The 27,738-nt window shown below is 45.3% G+C and overlaps 1 protein-coding gene across 22 annotated transcripts; it reads right to left on the bottom strand.

Moving 5' to 3' along the window:
• Positions 1-1,426: 1,426 nt before the first annotated feature.
• On the bottom strand, positions 1,427-26,552 carry LOC149119514 (telomerase reverse transcriptase-like). Of its 22 annotated transcripts, XR_016228699.1 has the most exons (8): positions 26,241-26,552; positions 24,024-24,110; positions 19,071-19,160; positions 15,792-15,945; positions 12,662-12,789; positions 8,934-9,046; positions 8,091-8,184; positions 6,849-7,730 (listed from the first exon to the last, which is right to left on the bottom strand). XR_016228699.1 is itself a non-coding variant. In XM_089325238.1 (6 exons), exon 6 carries the CDS (start codon positions 3,602-3,604, stop codon positions 3,101-3,103), a length of 504 nt encoding a protein of 167 aa, XP_089181364.1. In that variant the 5' UTR covers positions 3,605-3,654; positions 8,934-9,046; positions 15,792-15,945; positions 19,071-19,160; positions 24,024-24,110; positions 26,241-26,552; the 3' UTR covers positions 1,427-3,100. The 22 variants fall into 22 exon arrangements, 2 of the variants coding, with proteins under 2 accessions (XP_089181364.1, XP_089181365.1); XR_016228705.1 differs by lacking the exons at positions 12,662-12,789; positions 19,071-19,160 and adding an exon at positions 22,226-22,348; XR_016228711.1 differs by lacking the exons at positions 12,662-12,789; positions 19,071-19,160 and adding an exon at positions 22,226-22,344.
• Positions 26,553-27,738: the final 1,186 nt, after the last annotated feature.

Raw genomic sequence — 27,738 nt, 5'->3', positions numbered from 1 at the left:
GGCCATGCCCTGGAACGAGGCAGACCCCGAACGTGCACCCTCACGAGGCAGCCACGGTGGGAGTGCAGGGCATGAGGGGCCCTGCGGTCCTGAGCTGGCTGCCCTGGCTTTGGTGAACATGTCGCTGCACGTGTACTGGCCCCTGGCATCCCATCACACACGCGGCTCACAGGCAACGCTCGGGTTGGCACGCAGAGCAGACAACATGGAAAGGGCTCCCAGGTGCGGCGTCAAACTTACAGCCTCCGGGCGGAAGACCAGGGGCTGGCGGGACACACAGCATGGTTACACGGCTGGACCCCTGGGGGCCCTGGCATCAGACCTCGCAGGCAACTCAGGGCCCACCAATAACCGGTTCAAGAGAAACTGGGGAGGGGCTGGGGCAGGGCAGACCCTGATCGTAGGGATGGCAGCTGGGCGAGCAGGGACAGTGGCCAGAGTCCAGGTCCCTGCTCAGGGGAGCCAACGGCACTGGGCCGGGTTTAATGCCCTCAGCCACCCACAGGTGGCTTACAAGGACCCAAAGGCAGAAGACGGCAAAGCCCGAGGAACGGGGACACCAGGAAGGCAGCGGCAACGGCGCCGGGGACCTGGAGGCTACTCCTGGCTCCTGGCTTTGGGGACCGCTGCAGGTGTTTCAGTGGTGAGCCAGAGGATGGGCGCTGTCTCACCGTCTCTCTCTGCCTTTCAAAGAAATGATGAGTAGCACACTCAGGCCAGCCTCTCCCTAAACGCCGTCCAGCGGGCTGGAAGTAATGGAAACCTCACCCGTGTGTGTGGCTGAGCTGCAGCTAAGCCAAGGAACCCGGCAGAGTAAAAACCCAGGAGCAAACGGCACCGCGGTTTCACACCCAGCCGAGGATGGCGCTGTGGAGCCGTCAGCTGAGCCGAGAGGTGGCAGGGCGCAGGAGATGGCCCCCGGGGCCGAGGCTCTTGTAGCAGCCAAGGGTCCCACCACGCGCCTGCGCGGAGACTGAGAACTCACCACCCCACGTCACCCCTGCAGTCGACCATGCTGAGCGGGCAGAGCTGACCCTCGGGAGTCCAGCGCAGGAGCCGTAGGATACCACCCAGGACTCATGGTTCAACTGTCCCCCTGTGCAGGCTCCGCCACCTCAGAAGTCACCACAGAGGGACCGTTGCTGTGGAGTTGCAGGTTAAGGACCGCGTGCAACGCCGGCATTCATGGGAGAGCTGAGCGCAAGTCCTGGCTGCTCCATCTCCCTGCTAATGTTCCTGGGAAAGCAGTGGAAGATGGCCCCAGTGCTTGGGTCCCTGCACCCAGGTGGGAGGCCTGGAGGAAGCTCCTGGCTTCAGCCTGGCTCAGCCCGGGCAGTTGTAGCCATCTGGGGAGTGAACCAGCAAATGAAAGCTCTCTCTCTTTTCCTCTCTTTCAAAATAAATCAAATCTTTTAAAAAGTAATTAATATCAAAATAACTGCATATTACTACATAAGGTGCAGCCAAAGCAGTACTTAGAGGCTAATGCATAGCCACACATCCACCATCAGAAGTTATAGAATGACAGGAAAGCCTGAAAAAGGCATTAGGAAGAAGATAAACAGAAATCACTGAAATTCAAAACAAAGGCTTGAGAGAGGACCCCATGGGGACAACAGAACTCAGTCACTCTGAAGGTCAAAGGGCAATGGGGAAGGGGTGACAGGAGGCTGAGCCAGACACAGAGCCACACACAAGAACACAGGGCCAGCCCTCAGGGAGGGGAGGAATTGGCAGGCAGCACACAGCGGCCTGGGTGAGGCCATTGGGCCGACGCCGCAGGCAGAGCAAGGGAGACAGGGTCCTCGCAGCTGCAGCAAGAGGGACCAGAAACAGCCCAGCACCAGCAGCACCACCTCTCCCGTGCACAGCCCACACTGGGAAAGCCGGCTCATCCTGCCCCGTGCAGCAGGCGGCCAGCTGGCCTGGCAGGAGGCAGATCCCCAACCCCAGCATCTCTGCTCCCTCCGCGAAGGCGGTAGAGTGGCCACTGCCTGAGCACACAATGTCTGGGTGGGTGCACAGAGCAGTGCTGGGGGTGCCTGGGGCCGATGTCACACCTCCCGCTGTGGGGGCATTTCCACGACACAAGGACAGAGCAGTCACTGCATATCTCCATCACTGGCCCGGTTTCTTGGGGAGCGTGGCAGGGCATCCACCCCCACAAGCCCTCCCCATCAGGCCCTAGGGAGGCAGCCATCTGACTCAAGCCCCACCTATCCAGGAGCAGTCCGGGAGGGGGGGGGCTGAGCTGGCGAGACACTGCCACAGTCCCCTGGAGCTCAAATGGGAAACATGATGGGGGCGCTGGCTCAGCCACCCAGGGAGCCAGGGCAGGAGCCCCATTCCCTCCTCCTGGGCAGCATTCACAGGAAGTCTAACCTTGCTCCTCTCCCCTGCCCAGCACATGACCCGACATCCCCCACCCCACCCCATCAGCAGGGGACCTTCCAGTCCAGGGGGCGCGGGGCAGCCTTACCCACCACCCCCTCAGCTCCCGGCTTGGAGCTGGCCGACGCCCGCTCACCTGGGCTCTCGCACCGCCAGGTGCAGTCCTGCACCCTCACTTACCAGGTCAGCTCCCGCAGGGAGAGTTTGGAGTGCTTCCCCAGCGAGATGAACCTCTTTGTATTCCTCGGGAGGGAAGCTTGTTGTGCCTGGAGACAGGCCCGCAGGAACTCGTGCACCTGCCACGGGCTGCTGTGCTGCTGCAGGAGCCGCACCAGATGCCAGGCGCCGGGAGCCCGTGTCCTCCTGGGGGTCAGCGGCCGGCCTTGGAGACCGCACCTGCGTGGCCGGCCCCCGCAGCGGGCAGTGTGTCCGGAGGAGCGAGCCGTAGGGGAACCGCGTGTGTCTCGCAAGCAGCTTCCGGAACAGGGGCCGCGGCCTGCGGCTACCCCTGGGCCTTGGCGTCCAGCCCAAGAAGATGGCCTCCGGCAGCCTCCGGGCGCCCTCCAGGCTGGGCCGCAGGGAGCTCAGTGGGAAAGATGCGCGCAGCCGCTCGCCGTCGCCCAGGTAGTAGAGGAAGCGCTTGGTCTCCGCGTACACTTGAACCTTCAGACGCGGTGACCGCCGGGCGGCGGACTGGCCGGGCTCCCGCTTAGTCCACTCCCGCAGAAGCCCTGGAGCGCGTGGTCTTGGAACACTCCGCAGGCGTCACCGCGCAGGCCCGGGACACGCCCACGCCTCGAACTGCAGGCGGGCGACCCCAGGGGCGCCCAGGCCTCGCCACCGCTGCTGTTCCGAACCCATCGCGTGGCCGCAGGGCCCGCCTGGGTCCCACAAGCGCATGGTGCAGGAGGGCTGGGCCTGGGCGACGGGCGCAGAGCTCGTACAGAGGCGGCCCACACACCTGGTAGGCGCAGCTCAGGGCCACCAGCAGGTAGAGCGCGCAGAGCGCCAGCAGGTGCATGAGCATGTTGCCCAGGCGGCGTAGCAGCAGCCCCCACGCGCCGCTGTCGCGCAGCTTCTCAGTCACCGTGTTGGGCAGGTAGCTGCTCCTGCAGGTGGTGAAGGCCCAGGGCAGGCCTCCGCGGGCGCTGTCCAGCAGCACGAGGCTGAAGGCTAAGTCTCGGCCTGCAGCGCCAGAATCCCATATAGGCATTAGTTCATGTACCAGCTGCTCCACTTCAGATCCAGCCCCCTGTTAATGGCCTGGGAAAACAGTGGAGGATGGCCAAATACTTGGGCCCCTGCACCTGCGTGGGAGACCTGGAAGAAGTTCCTGACTGCTGGTTTTGGATTGGCCCAGTTCTGGCCATTGTGGCCAACTGGAGAGTGAGCCAGCAAATGGAAGACCTAGTCTCAATAATTCTACCTCTCAAATAAATAAGTAAACTTAAAAAAAATTAAAAATGGAACAGAGATGGCCACAACAGAATGTTCTAGGCTAGGCCAAAGCCAGGCACTCCATCCAGGTCTCCCACATGTGTGGCATAGGTCCAACACTTTGGCCATTTTCCAAACTAGGACCAGAATTATAGAGGGGACATAAATCAGCACTCCAATATGGGATGTCGGCACTGCAAGTAGTAGCTTAACCACTGTGCCTCAAAGCCAGCCCCAAAACGATTCCATTTGAAATCAAATGTACAACATCATACAGATCTAGTTGAAATTTAGACAATTCTTGTACAAAGTAACTACCCTGGATTTAACACAAATTTATCAGCCTGGAAGTAATGAGGAACAGTTGCCTCAGATTTTGCCCCCTCACCTTTCTGTTCGTATATCTAGACCATCCTGTAACAGCCCTCCTCCCAAAGATGTCCGTATCTCCTGAACCTGTGAATGTGTTAGCTTACGTGGCAAAACAGACTGCAAGTGCGATTGTGTCTAAGTTCTTAGGGTAAGAAAATTAACCCAGATAAAGTAGGTGAGACCATTCTCAGTACACGAAGTCTTTACAAGTGAAGAAGCTTTGCTAGCTGTGGTCAGAGGAACAGTGGACTGCAGAAGGACAATGAGATGGTGGAAAAAGCCTCTAGTCAAGGAATGCAGGCATCTTCCAGCAACTCCCAAAAGCAAGCAGATTCTCCCATGGAATCTGTGAAGAACTGTGGCCAGCAAAAGGAAACTCAGGCAGCAAGGACTGCCTTGAGCACTAATAATGAGCATTTGGTGCCAGGAGTGCTCCCCAGACACTACCATAACTGAAAAGGCCCTCCCAGACTTTCAATGTCCCTGAGGTAGTGCAACCCCGTCCTAGCTGAGAATCACTGCATTCATGAAGAGCGACTTGTCAGAAACATTGAGAATGAATAATCAGATTCTAAGACTGAAATTCAAATATTCTGATTGATGTTAATAATTACTTTTTTTTTTTTTGACAGGCAGAGTGGACAGTGAGAGAGAGACAGAGAGAAAGGTCTTCCTTTTGCCATTGGTTCACCCTCCAATGGCTGCCGCGGCTGGCGTGCTGCGGCCGGCGCACCGCGCTGATCCGATGGCAGGAGCCAGGAGCCAGGTGCTTATCCTGGTCTCCCATGGGGTGCAGGGCCCAAGCACTTGGGCCATCCTCCATTGCACTCCCTGGCCACAGCAGAGGGCTGGCCTGGAAGAGGGGCAACCGGGACAGAATCCGGCGCCCCGACCGGGACTAGAACCCAGTGTGCCGGCGCTGCAAGGCAGAGGATTAGCCTAGTGAGCCACGGCGCCGGCCAATAATTACTTTTAATGTACTCATAGGCCTTATTTTCTATTATAAATAAAATATTCAAAATTAACACACATCATATTATTTATGTACTTCAATGAAATACATGCGGCAAGCAATTTTATTCCTAACTTTCTGATCAATTTCCTTACCAGGTCAGCCATTCATAACCCATCACTAGAATGGAATCTACACTTATCTTAGCCAAAAGCCTGAGAAGCAATTAGAATGGAATCTAATGGAAGCCAAAGGGAGATATATTTTTTGACTCTAAAAGAATATATGGCACCGCAGGTAAAGCTACCATTTGGGACACCTGGTCTGTCATATATATTCCTTCTATACCTAATGTGGGGAGGGTTTTTATAATTAAGAGGTTTTAAATTTTTTAAGGTTTATTTTTTATTTATTTGAAAATCAGAGTTAGAGAGAGAGAGGGAGAGACAGAGAGAGACAGAGGGGGGTCCTCCATCTGCTGGTTCACTCCCCAAATGGCTGCAACACCTGGCGCTAGGCCAGGCTAAAGCCAGGAGCCAGGAGTTTCATCCAGGTCTCCCAGGTCAGTGCAGAGGTCCAAGCAAAATTGGGCCATTTTGGAATGCTGGCTCAAAGTTCTAGCTGCTCTGCTTCTGATATAGGTTTGTGCTGATGCACCTTTAGAGGCAGATGTTGCCTCAAATGTCTGTGACCTGACCCTGACACCCACTGCCAAAACCCAGATGGAATTCCAGGCTTCTATCTCTGGCCTGGCCCAGCAGAAGCAGTTACAGTCATTCGTGGACTGAAGAAGAAGTTGGAAAATCTGTCATTCTGCCTTTCAACCATATTAAAATAAACATTTTTTTAAAAAAAAGAACCACACTCATTTAAAACTATTTAAAAATAAATTCAGTATGATGAACTTCACTCTCAACAGTATAATTTTGGTATTGTGCTAAATTATAATTTCATATATGAAATACGAACCAGAAGATTTTACTGTAGGGGCTGGCACTGTAGTGTGGTGGGTTAAACTGCCACCTGAGAAACCAGCATCCTATATGGGCACCAGTTCAATTCCAGGCAGCTCTGCTTCTGATCCAGCTTCCTGCTAATTCACCTGGGAAGGATGAGGAAGATGAATTTGGTCTGGCCCAACTCCTGCTATTGCGGCCATTTGGGGAGTGAACCAGTTGATGGAAGATCTCTCTCTCGCCTTCTCCTTCTGTAATTCTGCCTTTCAAATAAAATAAATAAATCTTTAAAAAAATAGATTTTGTTGTACTCACCTAAGGAGTTAAGAAGGAATAATACTTTGATATTTCAAAGATGAATAATTTTTTAAATATTAAGTGACATAATATATGTGAGGGCTTCAAAAATTTCTTCAAAAAATGCAAATTGAAAGGGAGGGTAGAGGAGGGAAGTGTCACTATGTCCTTAAATCTGTATATATGAAATTTGTATAACTTAAATAAAAATTTTTTAAAAAAATGCATATTTTCCACAAATTTATTGATGGAAATTTAACTTCTGTTAATGTATTTGTATCATCTTATTTTTATGGTCTTGCAAATAATGAGACTTTAGGGAATTTTAAAGAGCTTAGAGGGAAAAGGAGAGTCGGTCAGTATCAGCACTTCAAAACTCTGCCAAAGAAGGATTCCATGAACAAACAATAATTTGGGGCTTGGTTGTCACTTTTGCTTGGTCATTCTGGTTATCTGAAGGCTTTATTTCATTATTTGCATTTGTGACTCTAATACTATACCAATGAAAGTACAGGAACAAAACTGCATGAGACAGGATCAGGGCATCAGGTTGAGGCAGGAGACAGCTGCAGCTTAATTAGGGAAGCAGAGAGAGGAAAATTTTGAGAGCTTCAAAAGGTAAAAACAACTTATTTTTCTACTTGCTTCACATAGGATAAGTTACTCAAAGTTACCTACGTAGGGTTAATTTTGGGAAACATCTGTACATCTGACATTTCCCAAGGATCAACAGATGTCACAAACTGCTAATTAAGTTAAATCCTGAGGAACATCTCTTCAGACAAAAAAGGTTATACAAAGATCCATATGTATCACAAAGATCAAAACAGAAAAGCCCATCAACTAAAACAAACAAAAATAGATGACTGAGATCTGTGGGGAGCAACTGAGACTAGACTAAGTTACTGGAATTAAGACTTATTCTATGCATCTGCTCTCCCACAATATGGTGCTGGGAGAGGAGTAAACAGCTTCTGCGCAGCTGCCTCCAGTTTGACCAATAAACTGCAGGAGCTGATCCTGCTCCTGATTGGAGGAGAGCAGCATGCTCAGCATGTGGGTAGCAGAGTTGGGATTGGTGGAAGAGGACTATAAAGGAGGAGAGAGACAACATGCACCAGGAACATCTGAAGGAACACCTGAGGAACATCTGAGCAACATCTGAGCAGCCCCCGAGAGAGCCGGCCAGTGGTGTGCCACTCCTCCGCAGAAGCGGGAAAAGCGGCAGGGGGTGCCGCCCCTCCACAGAGGTGGAGGGGCCAGCAGCTAACCCGGGATGGCGTCGTTCCTCCACGAATGGGGGAGCGACAAGATCCACCTTGGTACTGTAAAGAGAAAAAGCTATGGCCACAATTTTCCATGAGAACTTCTAGAAAAGAGAAATCAGCTCCATGACAGCATCAGCCCACCTTCAAGACTCCTTACCTAACAATCAGCCTTTTAGAAACCTCTGCCCCAACACCCTCTAGGATCCTTGAATTCTTTCAAAATAAGTAAATCTAAAAAAAAAAAAAAAAGTTCTCCCTGGCTTACTCTTCTCCCAATCTACATAAATGGCAACATGTTAGTTAAATTTGCAGAAGTGGCTGCTTAAAGGCATGTCTTTAGCCAGTGCTACTTGTCCCTTTACCCTTATTCAAGAACCCGCAGTGCTTATTGCCAGGAATATTTTCCTCTTTATTTACCTGTTTATATAAAGGCCTCTCACAGGTTGGAGAGAGAATGTCTCTCTCTGGTTCAGTTGGACAAGCCTCAAAAGATTCTGGAACAAGGAAAACACTAAAAAGATTCATAAAAATCAATAAATTAAAAAATAATTAATAAAGTAATATTGTAAGAGGCTCATCCAAAATACAAAAGGTGAGGCCAGCATTGTGGCATAGTGGGTAAAACTGCCAACTGCAGCACTGGCATCCCATATGGGTGCCGGTTCAAATCCTGGCTGCTCTACATCTGATCAAGCTCCCTGCATAATGCCCCAAATACTTGGGCCCCTGCACCCACATGGGAGATGTGGAAGAAGCTCCTGGCTCCTGGCTTTGGACTGACCCAGCCCAACCACTGTGGCCATTTGGGAAGTGAGTCAGCCAAAGAAAGATCTCTGTCTCCCACCCCACCAACTATACCCCATAACTTCACCTTTCAAATAAATAAAATCTTTAAAAGGAAAAAAAAATGGTTTCTTCATGAGTTCCTTCCCTTGCCCTGCCAGCAAAAAGAAACCAATTTCTTCAACTTTGTTATATATCACCAACCACATGCAAATTGTTTTTTGAGAGGACAATTGCTGCTTCTTTCAAAAATATCTCCTAGGACAGATGTGTCCAAGTGTAACAATGCAAAGATACGCTATCACTGATCACAAGACCAGATCACCTGAGAATCTTCCAGTGCACAGAAGAAACATACAAGGCCATTCCTGAAAGCCCAAGACTCCTCCTGAATTTCCCCCAGCTGCTGTTCTGTGCCTATGGCAAAGCCCTCCCTGAGCAACAAGGAAACAGGTGGTTTGGAGCAAGAGCCCTTACCTCCTATGTTGGCCACCCAAGTGAACTCCTCTTTGTAAAAACTGGTGTCTTGGCCTTGGCCTTGTCCTCTCATTTCAGTGGTAGAGTCTGAAGAAGACACACAGAAGTAACACCTCACAAAGAGAAGGAAAAGAACAGGTCATTAGCCTGGATACCAGGTTTCTGAAAGAGAGAGTATCTTTGGTATCTGTCACTTCTTCACATCCTTCAATGACACCTTTGTCCATGTCACTGTTTGTCAAGGAAACCATCTGCCCAGTGACAGGTGGGACAAAGGTGAAGGCTGACCTAGACAAATCCTCACCATATACTTCCATGTTGGCTGGCCAAACGTGGCCCAGAGGTGCAACCAGTCAGGTATCACTACCCTACACATCAAACTCTGGGCTACAGAGGAACAGAACCAAGACCCCTGGACCTAGGGCCCAGTCAGCCCACTTGGGTATGATTGAGGATGTCACCCAGATGCTCACACAGCACCCACAGGAAAGGTGACAGTTGTGGTTGCTGACTCACCAGATGGCTTTCTGTTAATAAACTGCCATGATGGGAGCTAAAAACAAACTGGTGTCACCAACTATGCCTTATTAAGAGCACCAGTGAGAGATGCCCTTCATTCAGTCCAACATGGACTCTGACATTGACAGCTTTAAGACAAGTGACTTTTTTTGTTTTTGGACAGGCAGAGTGGACAGTGAGAGAGAGAGACAGAGAGAAAGATCTTCCTTTGCCATTGGTTCACCCTCTAATGGCCGCCGTGGCTGGCGCACTGTGGCTGGCGCACTGCGCTGATCCAAAGGCAGGAGCCAGGTGCTTATCCTGGTCTCCCATGGGGTGCAGGGCCCAAGGACTTGGGCCATCCTCCACTGCACTCCCGGGCCATAGCAGAGAGCTGGCCTGGCATAGGGGCAACCGGGACAGAATCTGGCACCCTGACCGGGACTAGAACCCGGTGTGCTGGCGCCACAAGGTGGAGGATTAGCCTATTGAGCCACGGCTCTGGCCAAGACCAGTGACCTTTAAAAATCATTTTCTCCTAAATAATGTAAGTTATGATTCAGTTTAAGAGTTTTAGACCTTTAGACTACCTAGCCAAGGAACATCTTTAGAAGAGTTTTCCTGATGCTAATTTCTAACTTATTGAGATATTATGTGAGGATATTCACAGGTAACCTCTATTGATCTGAATTGCTGATTTTCACTTTTCAGATCCTAGGCCTTCTAAGATTCTTTTTTCTCAAAATGCCTAAATCTGATCAACTTAACCAAAATGTTTTATAAAAGAGAGAACTAATGCTATAAAAAGATTATACCAAAAATGTTGCTTTTGCATCTGGAAATACGAATAAAATGTAATAAGACAGAATAATGACACTGGAAAAAAATCTGAAATTTATATCTAACTTTACTACCATCAATTTTCAGTAATTATATAAATCACACATTATTAAACATTATTCTTTCTAAATCCTTGAAATCTTTTTAACATATCAAGAATTATAAACCACATACAAATATTTATGTAATAAGGACCCAAATTTATTATACTATGACTTTGATTTAAAATAGTCCCTTTCCAAATGTTTTATTTTTAATATATAATCCATTTTGGTATACATTTATATGTATATATATGTATATATAAAATATATATACATATATATACATATACACACACACAAATGCCTGTGAACAGAACTTTTTTTAAAGATTTATTTTACTTGAAAGTCAGAGTTACACAGAGAGAAGGAGAGGCAGAGAGAGAGAGAGGTCCTCCACCCACTGGTTTACTCCCCAGTTGGCCACAACAGCTGGAGCTGAGCCGATCCAAAGCCAGGAGCCAGGGGTTTCCTCTGGGTCTCCCATGTGGGTGCAGGGGCCCAAGAATTTGGGCCACCTTCTACCACTTTCTCAGGCCATAGCTGGATCAGAAGTGGAGTAGCCAGGTCTTGAGCCAGTGCCCATATGAGATTCCGGCACCACAGGTGGTGGCCCCACCTGTTAGGCCACATCACCTATACTAATGTAGAACAACTATGCGTGACTAATTTCAAGACTTTACTTTTGGGCTGGCACTGTGGTACAGCAGGTTATGTTAGAGTTGAAAAAGCATCCGCCACCCCAAGAACGACTCCAAGAGGCTTTCTCTCATGCAATTAGCAAAGGGTAAGGTTTATTGATGATCCAACATGTTGGGGTCCCTGAGCGTAAGAGAACAGGTGGCCCTGAGAAGTAGACGGTTGGGGTTTTTATACACGTTTAAACAAAGAAAATCAATCATTGCATAGATCAAACAGTTGGTGCAGAGTAAACAATTGATACAAGTTAAGTGATTTTACAATCAGTTGATTTATGAATACAGGGAGTACAGGATATCGAGTAAGGGCTTGATTAGACATCAGAGAACCACATGGCCTATACAGGGAGGATCAAAAAGCCTCCTATTGCCAAAAGGGAGGGCCACACAACAAGGTTACGGGAACTGCCTCGATGATACCTAGGAATGCAGCCGCATGGCGATAAGGGACATATGGTGGGGTCAGAGTTCCAGGAGCAAAGAGATTTCTTAGTGAAGGTTTGTTAATTTCTAAACAGTGACTCCTTCTATCTTACTTAGGTGAAACTAAGGTTACATCTACATTGGGGTAATTCACTGACTAACTAACTTTAAAGAGAATGGCTATACAGAGCAAGTCTAATGAGGTTGGGAAAGTTCACCAGAGGAGGGCAGGGGAAACGGGAGCGGCTTTTAAATTTTTAACCCTTCAGTTACATATCTGGCTGCCAGTTTAAATACTGATTAGTTTTTTTAATATTTATCTATTTACTTGAGAGGCAGAGACACAGGCAGAGGCAGAGAGAGTGAGGTCTTCCATCTGCTGGTTCACTCCCCAAATGGCCGCAACATCTGGAGCTGTGCTGATCTGAAGCCAGGAGCCAGGAGCCTCCTCCAGGTCTCCCACACAGGCACAGGGGCCCAAGGACTTGGGCCATCCTCTATTGCCTTCTTAGGCCATAGCAGAAAGCTGGATTGGAAGGAACAGCTAGGATTTGAACCAGTTCCCATACAGGATGGCGGCACCGCAATCAGCAGCTTCATCCACTATGCCACAGCACCATTCCCTGCTTTGCTTCTGATCCAGCTTCCTGCTCACTCACCTGCGTGAGCATCAGTTGATGCCCCAGGTGTTTGGGACCTGCTACCCGCATGGGAAACCCAGATGAACTTCTACTTTGTCCAGTCCTGGGTGTTGCGGTCATTTGAGGAGTGAACAAGTGATGAAAGATCGCTCTGTTTCTGTCCCTCTGCCTCTCAAATAAAATAAGCAATTCTAAGAAAAATTTCCCTTTTCTGTACCTTAGTTGGAAATGCTACTTTTAAGAGAAATGAGGTGAAGACTGGGATTCATTTAAAAAGAGGTGAATGGAAACCTAAGGAATAGTTTGGGAATATTTTTGCTTCACACTGAAAAAAAATCACTATGCTAAAAAGATTTTGAATGATGTAAAACTACAGTGATAATACAGGGGAAATTTTAAATATGATCATTTATATAAATACAGTTGTACATTTTTAAATCAATATGTAAGCATCTCTTCAGGAGAATTTCTATCAATCCAAGGACTGATTACACCATGAATTTCTACAGGCATGTTTGATAGGCAAAGGGATGGGGGTGGGAAGAATGAAAGAAAAAGAAAGAGCTTGCATCTCTTGATTCACTTACTAAATGCTGGAACAGTCAGGGCTGTATTTGGCCAGAGCTCTGTGCTGGGAACTCAATCCAGATCTCGCACATGGACAGCAAGGACCCAAATTCTTGAGCTGCCTTTCAAGGCCCATACTGGCTGTAAACTGGAATCAGGAGTCAGAGTCTGAATCTGAAATCAGACCCTCCAATGTGGAAAGCAGATATCATAACTGGCACCTTAACTGCTATTCCAAATGCCCATCCTCTACATGCATTTTTAGGTTTACCCAGACTTTTATCTTTGCTGGATTCTTAATTTCATAATTGCATGTTAGGTTACTTTATTAATTCTTAGCACATGCCAAGTGTTTAACATAGTACCCAATTCTTTATAACATGGTCTTTCAGTTGCATGTAATCCAAAGTTCTTAAAACCATTACAATTTATTAATCTTGATAAACAATCCTTACTAGAAATAAATTATAGTAGGATTATCTTCTAAACATAATCTACCTGGAACATATGTGTAAGAGAATAAAGGGTGGGGCAGACAGGGAATAAAATGCCCAGAAGAATCTCCATCCAAAAACAGTATCTTTGGGTCTGGTGTTGTGGGGTAGCAGATAGCACTGTTGCCTATTATGCTGACATCACTTATGGGTGCCATTTCGTGTCCCAGCTGCTCCACTTCTGATCCAGCTCTCTACTAATGGCCTAGGAAAAGCAGCAGAAGATGCCCAGGTGCTTGAGCCCCTGCCACCCATGTGGAAGACCCAATAGAAGTTCCTTGCTCCTGACTTCAGTCTGACTCACCAATGGCCATTGCACCCATCTGGGGAGTCAACCAGCATATAGAAGATCTGTCTCTCCCTCTCTCTCTCTGTAACTGACTTTCAAATAAATTTTCTTTTTTTAAAAAAAATCCAATAGACCTCAATATTTACATCGATCCCTAATTTGTAAATGAGCCTTTCTGACTGCCTGATATAAAGGTCCCCTGCCTTATACACCTCAGGTCTCTTTGTAAATGAGTAATACGTAAGGTATTCATTGCCTTGTCATTTTTTTAATTCAGAGAGGGAAGTATCAAAGAAAATGTCCCACAACAAAGCACTTTAGCAGGATCACTGAGCTGTTGGATAATATGGGCAAGAGCAAACCTGACTAGAAGCTCCCATTGGGAGAAACTGACTTTGACTAAGAGGCCTCCAGAGTTACAGAGGGAGGAGTGATTTGGTTCTCTCTGGCACAGGATTTACAATATGACTCTGACATCTCTCTACAGAGATCATCCTTGTTATTTTTAGATTTTACAGTTCCCTGCATCCTGATTCTATTCATTGTCATAAGAATATAAACCATAAATGATACTTCTGGCCTGCTGAGATTGTGGATCTAGTTTGAGCATTTGATCTAGTGATTGCTCTAGTGATTAAGATATAGGTTTAAGATGCCCTTGTCCCATATTAGGTTACCTAGGTTCAAATCCTGGCTTGGCTCCCACCTCTAGCTTCCTGCTAATGTGCATCCCAGGAGACACCAAGTTAGGACTCATTTAATTCTGTCTCTGCCACTTACATGGAAGAGAAGAACTGTGTTTCCTGTCCTTGGCCTGTGCACTGAAGAAATTTATATGTAAGTTGGGCTGGAAGGTGGGAGACTTCTCTGTTTCTGTTTCTCTTATCTCCCTGTCTCAAATTTAAAAAAAAAAAAAAAAAGGTGTCAATTGTCCTTCCAGCTAAATTTTTTTTAAAGATTTATTTATTTGCAAGTCAGAGTTACACAGAGAGAGAAGAGGCAGAGAGAAAGGCAGAGAGAGAGAGAGAGAGAGAGAATCTTCCATCTGATGGTTCACTCCCCCAGTTGGCCACAATGGCCAGAGCTGTGCCAATCCCAAGCCAGGAGATAGGAGCTTCTTCCAGGTCTCCTACACAGGTACAGGGGCCCAAAGACTTGGGCCATCTTCTACTGCTTCCCCAGGCCATAGCAGAGAGCTGGATTGGAAGCGGAACAGCCAGGTCTCGAACCAGCACCCATATGGGATGCTGGCACTTCAGGCCAGGGCATTAACCCACTGTGCCACAGCACAGACCCCTGCAGCCAAAAATTTTAACAAGAGTCAAGAGAAATTGATGGTTCATTCAGCCTATCATCCTTTGCAGCTGCAGATCTTATATAGATCAATGTGCTTAGTCTTCTGATTTCCAGCTTTTCAACTACATCCACAGCTTTTTAAAATTAACACTTTGGGTGCTTTTAAGACTTACCTGTGGTCCCCAAACAACTCAAGTTTAAAAATTAAACAGATGGCATTGTGGCATAGCAGGTTAAGCTGCCACCTGCCCCACTTCTGATCCAGCTCCCTGCTAACGTACCTCAGAGTGCAGTAGAGGGCAGCCCAAGCACCCACATGGGAAACTTGAAAGAAGCTCCTGGCTCCATGCTTTGGACTGGCCCAGCTCTAGCCATTGTGACTATGTGGTGAATGAACCAGTGGATAGAAGATCTCTGTGTCTCGCTCTCTCTGTGTAACTGACTTAAAAATAAATAAATATGTATTTTTAGAAAGCTAAACAGACCTTAATTTTTGTATTTTTAAAATTATATTAATCTACTTGAGGGACAGAGAGTTTCAGATAGAGAGAGGGAGGGAGTCCCATTGGGTGGTTCACTCTTCAAATGACTATAATGGCCAGGGATGGACCAGGCTGTGTCTCAGAGCCATGAACTCAATTCAGGTCTCCAAATGGGGCAGTGAGAAATAAATGACAGCTGTGCATCAGCAGAAAGCTGGAATTTGGAGTGAAGTAAGATGCAAACTTAGACACTCTAGCATGGGATTTAGGTGTCCCAGGTACCATCTTAACCACCAGGCCAAATGCCTGCCCCAGATCTTAGTTTAAATCATATTTTGGCTGCTTAGTAACAATGATCATTGATCACAATCTATACTCTTTGTCTAGTTTTCACTATCTGAAATGAGATAATAGAGGTATAATTAAGCTCAAAATATGCACATGGAAGTCCAGTCAATAGGTAGTAGGGATGCAAAATCAAGGTTTTGGCTGAATGAGTTCCAGTTGACTAGAGTATTTCCCTCTCAGCAGAGCTCACACATGAGTGGATCTAAAGTAGCAGACACTGACATGCATACAAGGAGCTCACCACAGGGTGCCTCCACATCTTTCTCATCATGTACTGCTCACAGGCTACATGTAGCTGCCTCATACTCCGAGATGATCACAGTGCTGTCTTGGTCGAGTCTCCAAATCCAGTATATCCTTTCAGTCATTAGACTTATTCTTGATCAAATAGACCTCTTGAAAAGTACAGTAGAATGGGAAAATTAAAATTAATAGAAAATCATGGCTATGACATCAAAACAGCATCCAGTAAAAATGAGTTACATTTATTGACTGAGTCCATAATCAGATCATTTAACTGTAGTAGTCTTGAGTCGTGAGAAAAAGAGCTAAAGGAATGTTCTGAGTGTGTGTATGTGTACATATAAAACTACACAACTCATTCCCTATCAACACTCATAGAACTTTCTGCAGAATCGCTCCATAAATCACCGTGAACATTAATAGGGAAAGACAAAACTTTGCAAGCAGTAAAGTCTTGATATTTACCTTCCTTCTAAAGGAAACACAATGAGTGTGTCCATGGCTAAAGTGAAGTGCTGGAGGCTAATTCAAAGCATATCCATTGAATTCTGCACGATATACTTTGACTTTTGAAACACAGGCCCATAGTAGGCCTCCTCCAAGAAGTTAAGCACAAAATCTTTTCTTTTTTTTTTTTTTTTTTTTTTTTTTGGACAGGCAGAGTTAGACAGTGAGAGAGAGAGAGAGAGAAAGGTCTTCCTTCCGTTGGTTCACCCCCCAAATGGCCGCTATGGCTGGTGCACTGCACTGATCCAAAGCCAGCCAGGAGCCAGGTGCTTCTTCCTGGTCTCCCATGTGGGTGCAGGGCCCAAGCACTTGGGCCATCCTTCACTGCCTTCCCGGGCCACAGCAGAGAGCTGGACTGGAAGAGGAGCAACTGGGACAGAACCGCACACCAACCGGGACTAGAACCCAGAGTGCCAGCACCTCAGGCGGAGGACGGGCCTAGTGAGCCACAGCGCCAGCCTACAATTTGAGTCTTACACTAAACCTCCCAAGCTAAAGTCTTTGCTATACAGGAGCCTCTGAAAATTCTACATTACAAAGCTGCAGACTATAAGAGCCACATTTTGTGGGTAATATTTCCATATGTTTAGTCCACATATACAAGTATAGCCTGCCTTTGTTTTTATAACATATATTATAAAAAAGAATGTAGCATCTGTGAGCAATATATAAAAGGAATCTCTTACTGCACTAAAGTATGTAATTCTAATGAAATCTGATTGGAAAGGACACAGAACTGACTCATAATCTAATGTGTCAGCAGCTAAAAGCTCAAAATGGATAAAAACCCTCTTTGGTAGTAATGCTTATCCAGAGCCCCCTTCTTCCTGAAATGTTTGTTAGAATACTACTAATACTAGTCTACTATTAGAATAACAGGATAATAATTCTAATATTTTTATAGAAGGAAACTTCTATTAACAAAGCACACTTCACAGTTCCTTGGTGCTTGCAGTTTCCCAGAATAACCAGCACATAATAGCGAAGAGCAGTGAATGTTGGGGCAGTGTATTCTGGTTTCCTACTATCACTTTAGGGGTGCTGTGTCTCAAGCCCTAGCAACAACAGAAAACCTGAAGAATACATCTCTTGATTCTGAGACCTCAAAAGTATCTGGAGATAAGTGGTAAGAGATAAGTGGCGTCATCTCAAAAAGACCCACATAAGGGCAGGTAAAGCAGGATGGACCACTAAGTATGACTTCAAGTGACTTTAGATTGCTGTTTCCAGTGCTGTTACTTGATGTCTGAGGATGTCTACTCTTTGTCACATTCTAACAAGAACATGTGCATTCTCACCAATAAGGCGGTAATATGGCTACAGTGAGGACATTCTGGCCAGGGGCATTCCTGTGCTACAGACTGTGCTATAGACAAAGGGACATTTACTCTAACACATCATGCACCATAATGAAGTTGCCATAGGTTTTGAGGACAGATTAAGGAGGAACAGACATGTAAGGGAAAGAGATGACAAAGTGCATGCCTAGTACAAGGCCAGATGAGAAAGTACTCCTAGGAGTCTATGTCCCAAATGACTTCTCCATTGCACCTGAAAGTATAGGAGAAACTGAGCTAAATTGTTATGTGATACTTGTGTTCTCAGCCTTCTCAACAAACTCATTTCCCTTTCAAAATGAAAACAAAAGTTCTAGGTTCTGATGGCAATGTAAAAACACAAAATGGTGACAATGGTGTAAGGGCTGGGAACAGGGGATGCAAGCTGGAGGGTTCTGTTTAACACATACCAACACTGTCACAGCAGCCTTGGCATGTGGAGGTGAGCTCTATTCATTAAGAAAGGGGCAGGTGCCATCCACATGTCTACACAACTGACTTAGCCTTTGCACAATAACCATCTTAATTATAGTCATGGGAAGGACACAAGTGAAAGTCACTTTTCACCAAGAGAGGGGAGAATGAAAGGGGAATGCCAGGAGAAGAGGGGGACCTTGACACAAGGAAGACTGTGACAAAGACTCACCCTGGAGAGGAATGTGTAGATTTTGGAGAGAAGGCTGCTAAACAATGAGATTCTGCCCTCTAGGGGCATGACACTGGTATGCCAATCCCCATATTCAATGCCAGGGAGTGACTGGATAGCATGTATGCTAGAATACCAGGGTCACCAAGGATATCCTAGCTCTGTCCCATGCACTGTATCTGAGCTCTCCAAAGGGCAGTTACCATCCTTGGCCAGCAAGTATATCCCTATGGAACTTCCCCAAACTGCAGGTGTACTTTCAACAACTTTCTCAAACATTCCATCTACCCCTTTCCTATTGTGCTTCCTGCCTCCCCACCCTGCCCCAGACATGTCTCCTTAGGAAGAGACTGCCCTAAAGAAGGAGGGATCCCTCAGAAATTCAGGCCTCAATATCACCCCCACCTCCCTAACCCTTGGGATGAATCCAGCATGAAGAAACCAGTGCAGGGTACCTTACCTAGGAGAATTTCAGACAGGGAGTAACTTTCAGCATATCCAGTGGACAAGAGGCACAGCACCATCCCTGCCTGCTGCTGTGTGTGTCAGAGCAAGTCAGGGCCTGGGGCAGGAGCACAGGAGATGCAAGATTCCTACTCTAAAACTTTTGAAGAAAGGAAATGGGTTCATTTTGGGTTAAGTGTAAAGAAAGAAGGGTGGAGGACAGAGGGTCAGGGAAGGAAATGCACATTTTTACATTTTACATTAAAAGGAAGGTTTGAAAAATTGGCTCTTCACTTAAAGACATAAACAGACTTTGGAGAGTAGTGTTGGAAAGACAACTCACTATGTGCAATGGAACTGTAGTAAGACTGTCAATATATTTTTCAGCAGAAATTTTGCAGTCCAGAGGGAGTGGTATGGTTTATTCAAAGTCCTGAAAGAAGTAAACAAGAAAATGTGAATCAATGTATTATTTTCAGTGATCCTGTATTTCAAAAATGGAACATAAAGAAACTTTATTAAAAAAAAAAAGGTAAAGGTGTTTATCGCCATTCACTGGAAAAACTGCTAAAGGAAATTCTTCAAGGGGAAGGAAGAGGATACTAACTAGTATAAAGAAATCATGTGAGGGGCCAGCATTGTGGCTCACTTGGTTAATCCTCCGCCTGCAGTGCCAGCATCCCATATGGGTGCTGGGTTCTAGCCTTGGTTGCTCCTCTTCCAGTCCAGCTCTCTGCTGTGGCCCGGGAAGGCAGTGGAGGACGGCCCAAGTGTTTGGGCCCTGCACCCACAAGAGACCAGGAGGAGGCACCTGGCTTCTGGCTTCAGGCCAGTGCAGTGCCAGCCATAGTGGCCATTTGGAGAGTGAACAACAGAAGGAAGACCTTTGTCTCTCTCTCTCACTGTCTATAGCTCTACTTGTCAAAATAAAAATAAATAAAAAAAAAGAAATCATGTGAAAATACAAAGCTCATCAGCCAGTGTGCATACAGTATCAGATTCAAACCTCTAATATTCTAATTATGGAGGACTGATAAATTATATCACTAGTAAAAGGTTAAAAGCCACTCTATAGGGGCTGAAGCTATGGCATACTGGGCTAAGCCTCTACTTGTGGCGCTGGCATCCCAGGTCAGCACCAGTTCTTGTCTCAGGATCATGTCTCAGCTAATCTGCTTCTGATTCAGCTCTCTGCTATGGCCTGGGAAGGCAGTAGAAAATGGCTGAGGTGCTTGGGCCCCTGCACCTGCATGAGATACCTGGAAGAAGCTCCTGGCTCCTGGCTCCTGGCTCCTGGCTTCAGATCACCCCAGCTCCAGCTGTTGTGGCTATTTGGGGAGAGAATCAATGCACAGAAGACCTTTCTTTCTTTCTCTACCTCTCTCCATCTGTATCTCTACTTCTTAAATAAAATAAATAAATAAATGAAAAATAACTATAGCTGCAACATTTCCTAAATGATACAAAGTATAAGGTGAAAATGTGACATTCCAACATAAAATGTAGGAGGAGGGGGAGTAAAAGGATAGTCTTTGAATGATATCAGAATTAAGGCTCTCAACCTAGAGTTGTTTTGTTTTGTTTTGTTTTGTTTTTTAATAGAAGAATTAGGAAACCACTAGGCAAACAACTATATCATGAGGGATCTCTTAAAAGTTTAGGAAAATGTGTAATTTCAAAATATTTTTCACCAAAATAAACTTATATTTTAATTCTAATTTCATTAACTTTTTGAAATAAAGATAACAAAAAGATTTTTTTAAAAGATTCAAAGTATGTCACTATAGAAAATCATCAAGTCACAAAGGATATTGGTTAGAGATGAAAAAAAGATGAATTTATAAAACAACAGTATTAATAAAATAGTAATAAATCCTCACCTCTTAATAATTATTTTGAATGTAAATGAATTCTCTAAATAAAAGGCAAACAATGGATGGAGAACATAAAAAAGATAGATATGACTATATAGAGGCTACAAGAGGCTCATTTACTTTAAAGGGCATTTATAGATTGGAAGTGAAGGGATGGAAAGAGATAATCAATGTAAATGAAAAGCAACAATAATCAGAGGTAACTATAAGTCAGATCAACTAAATCAGACTTTAGGCCAAAGCTGTAACAAAGAGACAAAGGTCACTGTATAGTGATAAAAGTATCAGTTCATCAAGTGGATATAAAATTATACACACACCTAAACTCAGACTATCTCTCTGTCTCTAAAACACAGGAATACATATAAGAAATTTAAAGGAAAACAGACTATTACACAATAAAGGCAGGGATTTCAAATCCCATTTTCAACAATAGATCATCTAGATTGAAAATCAACAAGAAAACATTGGGACTGAATTATGCATTAGGAACAAATGGTCCTACCAGACATATACAAAACATTCTGGGGGCTGGTGCTATGGTGTGAGCTGAGACTCCGCCTATGGTGCAGGCATCCCATGTGGGTGCCAGTTCTAGTCCTGGCTGCTCCTCTTCTGATCCAATTCTCTGCTATGGCCTGCGAAAGCAGTGGAGGATGGCCCAAGTGCTTGGGCCCCTGAATCCGTGAGGGTGACCTGGTAGAAGCTTCTGGTTCTGGGCTTCAGATTGTCTCAGCTCCGGCCATTGCAGCCATTTGGGGAGCAGACCAGCAGATGGAAGACTTTTCTCTCTGTCTCTCCCTTTCTGTAGCTCTGCCTCCCAAATAAATAAATAAAAAATAATTTTTTGAGATTTAAAAGCAAGATTTATTAGAGTCAAAGACCTCATGATAAAACTGGAAGCTCCCAAAGTACTTCTGACCTTGCTAAAGGTAACTTTTGGGATAAATAAAATCTAGAAAAAGAACAAACAAAAAAAACATATTTTGTCCAAGAACAATACAATAAAATCAAAAGTCATCCAAAGTACACATAGAATATATGTGGTCATACATTAAGCCACAAAAATAATGTCAACAAGTTTAAGATTAAAATCATATCAAGTATAATTTCACACCCTAGTGGTCTGAAAATAGAAATTAATAATAGGTGAATTAGAAAATATACAAATATGTAGGAACTAAGCTATATACAACCCTAAATAACTACAGGATCAAAGAAAAACTAAAGAGGGAAGCTAAAAATACCTTGAAGAAAATAAGGAAACAGCATACAAAGCTAATAGGATGTAGCAAAATGTAGTACAATATCACCACAACAAAAAAGAAGATATGAAATAAACAACTTAATTATCTAATGTTATAGCTCAACAAATTAGAAAAAACACTAAATAAGAAAATCAGCAAGAAAAGGAAATGACAGAGATTAAAGCAGTAATTAAAAATACATTGTGGGGGGCCACACTGTGGTATAGGGAGAAAGCTGCTGACTGCAGTGCCAGTATCCCACATGGGCAATGGTTCCAGTCCTGGATGCTCAACTTCCAATCCAGCTCTCTGCTATGGACTGGGAAAGCAGTAGAAGATGGCACAGGACCCTGGGTCCCTGTACCCACTTGAGATACCTGGAAGAAGCTCCTGACTCCTGGCTTCAGATCAGCCCAACTCTGGCCACCACAGCCATTTCAGGAGTGAACCAGTGGGTGGAAGACTTCTCTCTCTCTGCCTCTGCCTCTCTGTAACTCTGCCTTTCAAATAAATAAATAAATAAATCAAAAAAGTTAAAATAAAGCTCTCATTTAAACATCAAAAAATAAAACTACTTATGATTGAATTAACCAATAAGGAGAACGATCTGTATACTCAAAAGTGTGACATATGAGTAAAGGAAATTGAAGACAGCAGAAACAATGGAAAGCTAGTCCATGTTCATAGATCAGAAAAATAATACTGTTAAAATGTCCTTCCTACACACACAAAACAATGTAGATATTTAATGCAATCCCAATCAAAATTTTAATGTCATTCTTCACAGAAACAGAAAAAAATATTAAAATTTGTATAAACAGGAAAGATTCAGAATCACCAAAACAATCTTTAGCAAAAACACCAAAGCTAGATGTATTACAAAGCTACAGCATGGTACTGGCACAAAAACAGAAACATTGACTGATGGACTAGGACAGAAAGCCCAGACATAAACCTGAAAATTGACAATTAACTGATTTTCAAATAAGGTACATAAATGTAGTAAACATAAAATGTAGTAATAGTAGTCTCTTCAACAAATCCTGCTGAAAAAAATGTGCCATCCACATGCAAGATAAATTGGCTACATCTAAATATTTACATGCAATCACTAAAAAATAGATTTCATGCTCAAACATAAAATCTAAAACTAGAAAAGTACTAACAGAACAGGAAAAAGTCCCAAGACATCAGTCCAGAAAATGATTTATTGGATGTGATGCCAAAAGCCAGGCATTAAAAGAAACACAGATTACTAGGATTATAGGAAATTAAAAAATATTTATACTGCAAGAAAAATGACAAAGTGAAGAGAAAAGCCACACATTAGAAAGTAAGAGGCTAACAACAAATATGTATAAGGGAATCTAAGTACTCAAAATAACTCAAATATTTTTATTAAAACAGGAAAAGGACCCAAATAGACATTTCTCAATAGAAGATATATAAATGGTCAACATATGAAAACATCTTTGATATTATTAATGATGAGACACAAATAAAACAAAAATAATGTATCACTTTTCACCTGATGGAATAGCTACTATCAAAAAGATGCAAAATAGTAAGTGTTCATAAGTACAATAGTCTCTGGAAATGTAAATTAAATCAGACAGCTTAGAAAGCAGTATGAAGTTTCCTCTAAAAACATAACATAGAACTTGCATTGGATTTAGTAATTCCAAAACTAAGTATATATTTGAACATGAACCATTATATTTAAGATACAGCTGTACTCCCATGTAGAGTACATAAGAAATAAAATCCATGAACATGTTCACCAACACATGAATGGACTTAAAATGTATTCTACTCAGATTGAAAAAGAAGAAAATTCTGTCACATGACAAGATACATGAATAGAGCACATTATATTATGTGACACAAGTCAGGCACAGAAAGGCAAATATATTATCTTGTTTATATCTGAACTCTGAAAAGCCAAAATGCATATAAGATTCACTAAGTCATAAAACAGACTAAATAAATGTTAAACGGACTGAACTCACAGGAGGTATTTTCTGATTATGAAGGATCACAAGAGAAAATTAGGGGCGCACATTTGGCCTAGTGGTTAAAATGCCCCTTTAAGTGTCCATGTCCTGGATTTGAGCCTTGGTTCTGCCCAATATTCCAGCTTCCTGAAAATGTGCACACAAGTGATGGATCACGTACCTGAGTCTCTTCCGTGCATGAGAGAGACAGGAATGGAGTTTCAGGATCTAGGCCTCACCCTGGTCTGGCTCTGGCTGTTGTGGGCATCTAGGGAGTAAACCAGTGAATGGGGGATATTTTAAAAACAATATCTGATATCAGTAAACTACCCTTCTACCTTAAGAAATTAGAAAAATTGGAAAAAGCTAAAGCCAAACCAAAGAGGAAAAAGATATAGAGAGTAGAGTGGAAAAAGACAAAGAAACGACGGTGCAGCGGTGGCTACTTGCAGGTAGGGAACCAGGGGCTAGGGATGATGGCACATTGTGAGATCTTTCTGCCCAGCAAGATCCTGCTATCTCTGCACCCAGCCATACCGTACAGGATCTCTCCTTGACCCCAATTTGCTCTACTCATTCCTGTCTCACTTTTGCATTCTGCTGATTCCTCTGGGACAGGCCATGCAAGATTCACAACCCACTTGCTTCTGTCCACCCAACGCCTGGCAGGCTTGCTTAGCTTGCAGTGTCAAGAAATGTATAGTGTGTAAGCCAAGTTCACATGTAAGCAGCTTGAGCATGTTTGGATCTCCTGGACACTAACAGTATATCTGCAACCCTGGTAAAAGAGAGAACTATGCTACTCACTGATAAATACAGAATTTCTTCATCAGGAAAATGATCCCCATGTCTCATCTGGAGACCAGGGGATATGCAAGGATCTTGATGAACACAGTATGAGTGGTGGTCAAGAAAGGCAGAGAAATCAGAACCCTAGTCCAGTCACAGGAGCAGCTGCACACATCTCAGAAAGCAAAAGCAAATGAGGTCCTGCCCACTGCCATTGGTGGTTCCTGAACCAGGTGACCAGGTACTGAAACTGCTCCACCTCAGGAGACAGATCAGACTCACAGTGTGGATAGAATGTGTGCAGCCTCATCCATAATCCATGCTGCACTCACAGTGAGTCCCATCATTCCCAGTCACTCCTTCCCTCTACCCCTTGACCTCATTTTTGAGACATGCAGGCTCAGGAAGAAGGCCCTGAAGTCACTACCTTCCCAAGTAAACCTGGCTTCAGCTCTGTCCAAATATATACCTCCCCAGGTCAACCCACTCCTGATCCCTCTCGGAGCCTGGGTCTCCCAACTGCCTGAAAGATACTCTGGGGAGCAGAGATACTCTGCAAGACGCTTGTCTGATACAAAGCAGTTGCAGGACGGGACCAGTGCTTTGGGATCATATCTTCCCAGCTTGGTGAAAAATTAAAAAATGAGCATCAATATTTGGGGCATCCAGTTTGAATAACTAAAGCTTCCATGTCCAGGTCCTACTTTTGTTTTCTTCTTTTCTGTTTCTTACCCCTGTTTCCTTGCTGTACTCCATCTATAAACCCATGGAGAGAGGTGACTATGTCTCCTACTACGATCTGCCAGCTCCCTTACACTAGTTTTCACTTTATATATGTGAGTTGACAGAAATATACAAAAAAGTATAGCTTTTAAATACACTTAATTAAATTTCTTAAAACAACTGATTTTTCTCAGTCTCTAAAAAAATTATCTTTAAGTCAATTCTGAGGGAAGAATAGCTACCTCGCCTTTGTTTAATTTTTTACAAAACACAAATAAGCATTTATTTCCCTTTAAATCTGTTTATTCTTGTATTGCAGGTCTGCATCTCATGACTGCATTTGGGGGATCCTCAAAGGCCATGACTAGGGCTAATGTGCTTTTCCCAAAGGGCAGCAGTGGAGGTGGGAGGGTGATTTGCAGGCCTGTCCTCAGCATGCACAACAAGAAAGGCGTGACTACAGCTAGAGCACCCATCAGCATGTAGCCTGGTCACCTGGGAAGACCTGGGTGAAGTGTCCGTCCTGACTGGGGATCTGCTGAGATCTAAGCTAAAAGCAAATCCAATCAGAAGTCAGAGAGGACCTTGTGGTTGGGAAACAGAATTTCACAGCAACTTTGAATGAAACTGAGGATCAACATGAAGGGGGATAATGACAATAAAACGACTAAAATCCAAGTAAAACTATTATAGCACCACACACGACTGTCTTTATGTACAAGGGTATCCAACAGGGTCAGAGAAGGAAATAGAGGTCAGACTCGGACCAGGATTCCAGGACTAACGGGAGTAACCCGTTTCAACAAAGTGTAGACAAAAAATAAAACACTGGCACAGTCAGTGACAACAGAACACAAGGAGGATGGATGCACACAGGAGGGCCTACCATGGAGACTGCAGATGCCTGAACCAACTCTCCTCAAGACCGGGAGCGCAGGAGGAACCGGGAGAAGCACGCAGCACACCCGCTGACTCCTCCTCGTCCCAGCCTCCGACTCAGAAGGCGCTGACGGACCTGAGAGGCTCAGGCTGAGGGCTTCTTCCACCACCACAGCTTTATTCCTGGCTCCAACTTGGAGACCACCTCACGGCTGCTAACGCAGGAACCTGTTAGGAGGGAAAAGAATCCTTAACGCCAGGCTCCTGCGGCCACTGGACCGCCGCCGCGCGCTTTTCGCCAGTTCTGCTGCGCCTGCGCGGAGAGGCAGGCAAACCCGGCGCGCTTGCGTCACTTCTCTCTTCCAAGTTCCCGGGACGGTGCCGCTCGGCACCTGAGCGGGACAGCCGGCGGCTCAGGTTGCAGGCTCCTGGGCGATACCTGCTGTCAGTCAACGGGTCGTTTCTCCCGCCAGCCCTCCTCCTTCCAGTCCCTCAGGGAGGCGCGGTGGAGCCCGCCCCAAGGTCCCCCGGTGCAGGAGAAGTGGCTATGCGACCACGGTTCCGGGGTTCCCGCCCGCGACCCGGACGGCCGATACAGGTCCGTCCCGTGGACAAGGGCTCCTGCTGCACGACTCGTGTGCTCTCCAGGAGCCCCCCCCCCCCCATCCCCGTCCCAACCCTCAGCCACCCCAGCATCTTTCCAGGGCTTCTCCCGCTGCTGAACCCCTTGCCTTCTGCCCCCTTTCTCTCTCCACTCGCTGCAGATTCTGGGAGCCCGTTCAGTCTCTACCGGGGGTGCCCCGCCCCCTACACTTCCCTGCTACCCCTACCTTTAATCTGGGGCTCAGGCCACTGTTTGAAGGTCACCCTCTGGGTCCCCTAAACTTACCCCGTAATCACTTGCAGACTCTGGTGGTCCCTCACCTCTTTCCAACTTAGCCCTTACCTACTTGTTCCTCCCCATCTTGCTAAGCCCCTTGGGTTTTTGACTTTGCAAATACTTTAACAACTTACCCCTCACCCCTCTTTCTCTTCCTAGCCTACCCCTGAATTGCATCTCTTCCCTGGTTGGAATTCCAGCTCTCTACTCCACTTCATCCCTCCTAAGGGCTCTTTCAGTCCCACGCTGTATTCCTAGTCTCCTGTTTCATGTGTAGCAGTCTAGAGCCAGGCAGTTCTTGTCTCTTTGAATATTACAATTTCTGCCGCACTGTGGGGAGTGCTGGGAGACAGACAAGTGCACCGAGGGAGGAGGGGAAACATTTATCCTCTTCAGAAACTCAACTGAAAAGAGGGTATTTATATATGTGGGCAAACACAAAAACACTCCCCGCCTGCACTCGGTCTGGAGGTTTGGAAAAGCTGAGAGTATTTACATGGTCATTTGGAGGGTGGGGGTGCCCTGGAGATCTCACAAGAGCGGGACTGATTATAATTAGGAAAGGGTTGAGGAGAAACAACTGCAGCAGGCAGTTCTTCAAACACAATCTAGTCTAGTTGTACTT

This window comes from Oryctolagus cuniculus, chromosome Y, assembly GCF_051225735.1.
Source record: "Oryctolagus cuniculus isolate XC-2025 breed Fujian yellow rabbit chromosome Y, ASM5122573v1, whole genome shotgun sequence".
Lineage (NCBI taxonomy): Eukaryota > Metazoa > Chordata > Mammalia > Lagomorpha > Leporidae > Oryctolagus > Oryctolagus cuniculus.
The sequence above is the reverse complement of the archived record's forward strand: the minus strand, read 5'-3'. Positions and strand labels throughout refer to the sequence as shown.

Coding starts and splice junctions, on each gene's coding strand:
- LOC149119514 (XM_089325238.1), bottom strand. CDS start 3,604: ATGCCTATATGGGATTCTGGCGCTGCAGGCCGAGACTTAGCCTTCAGC.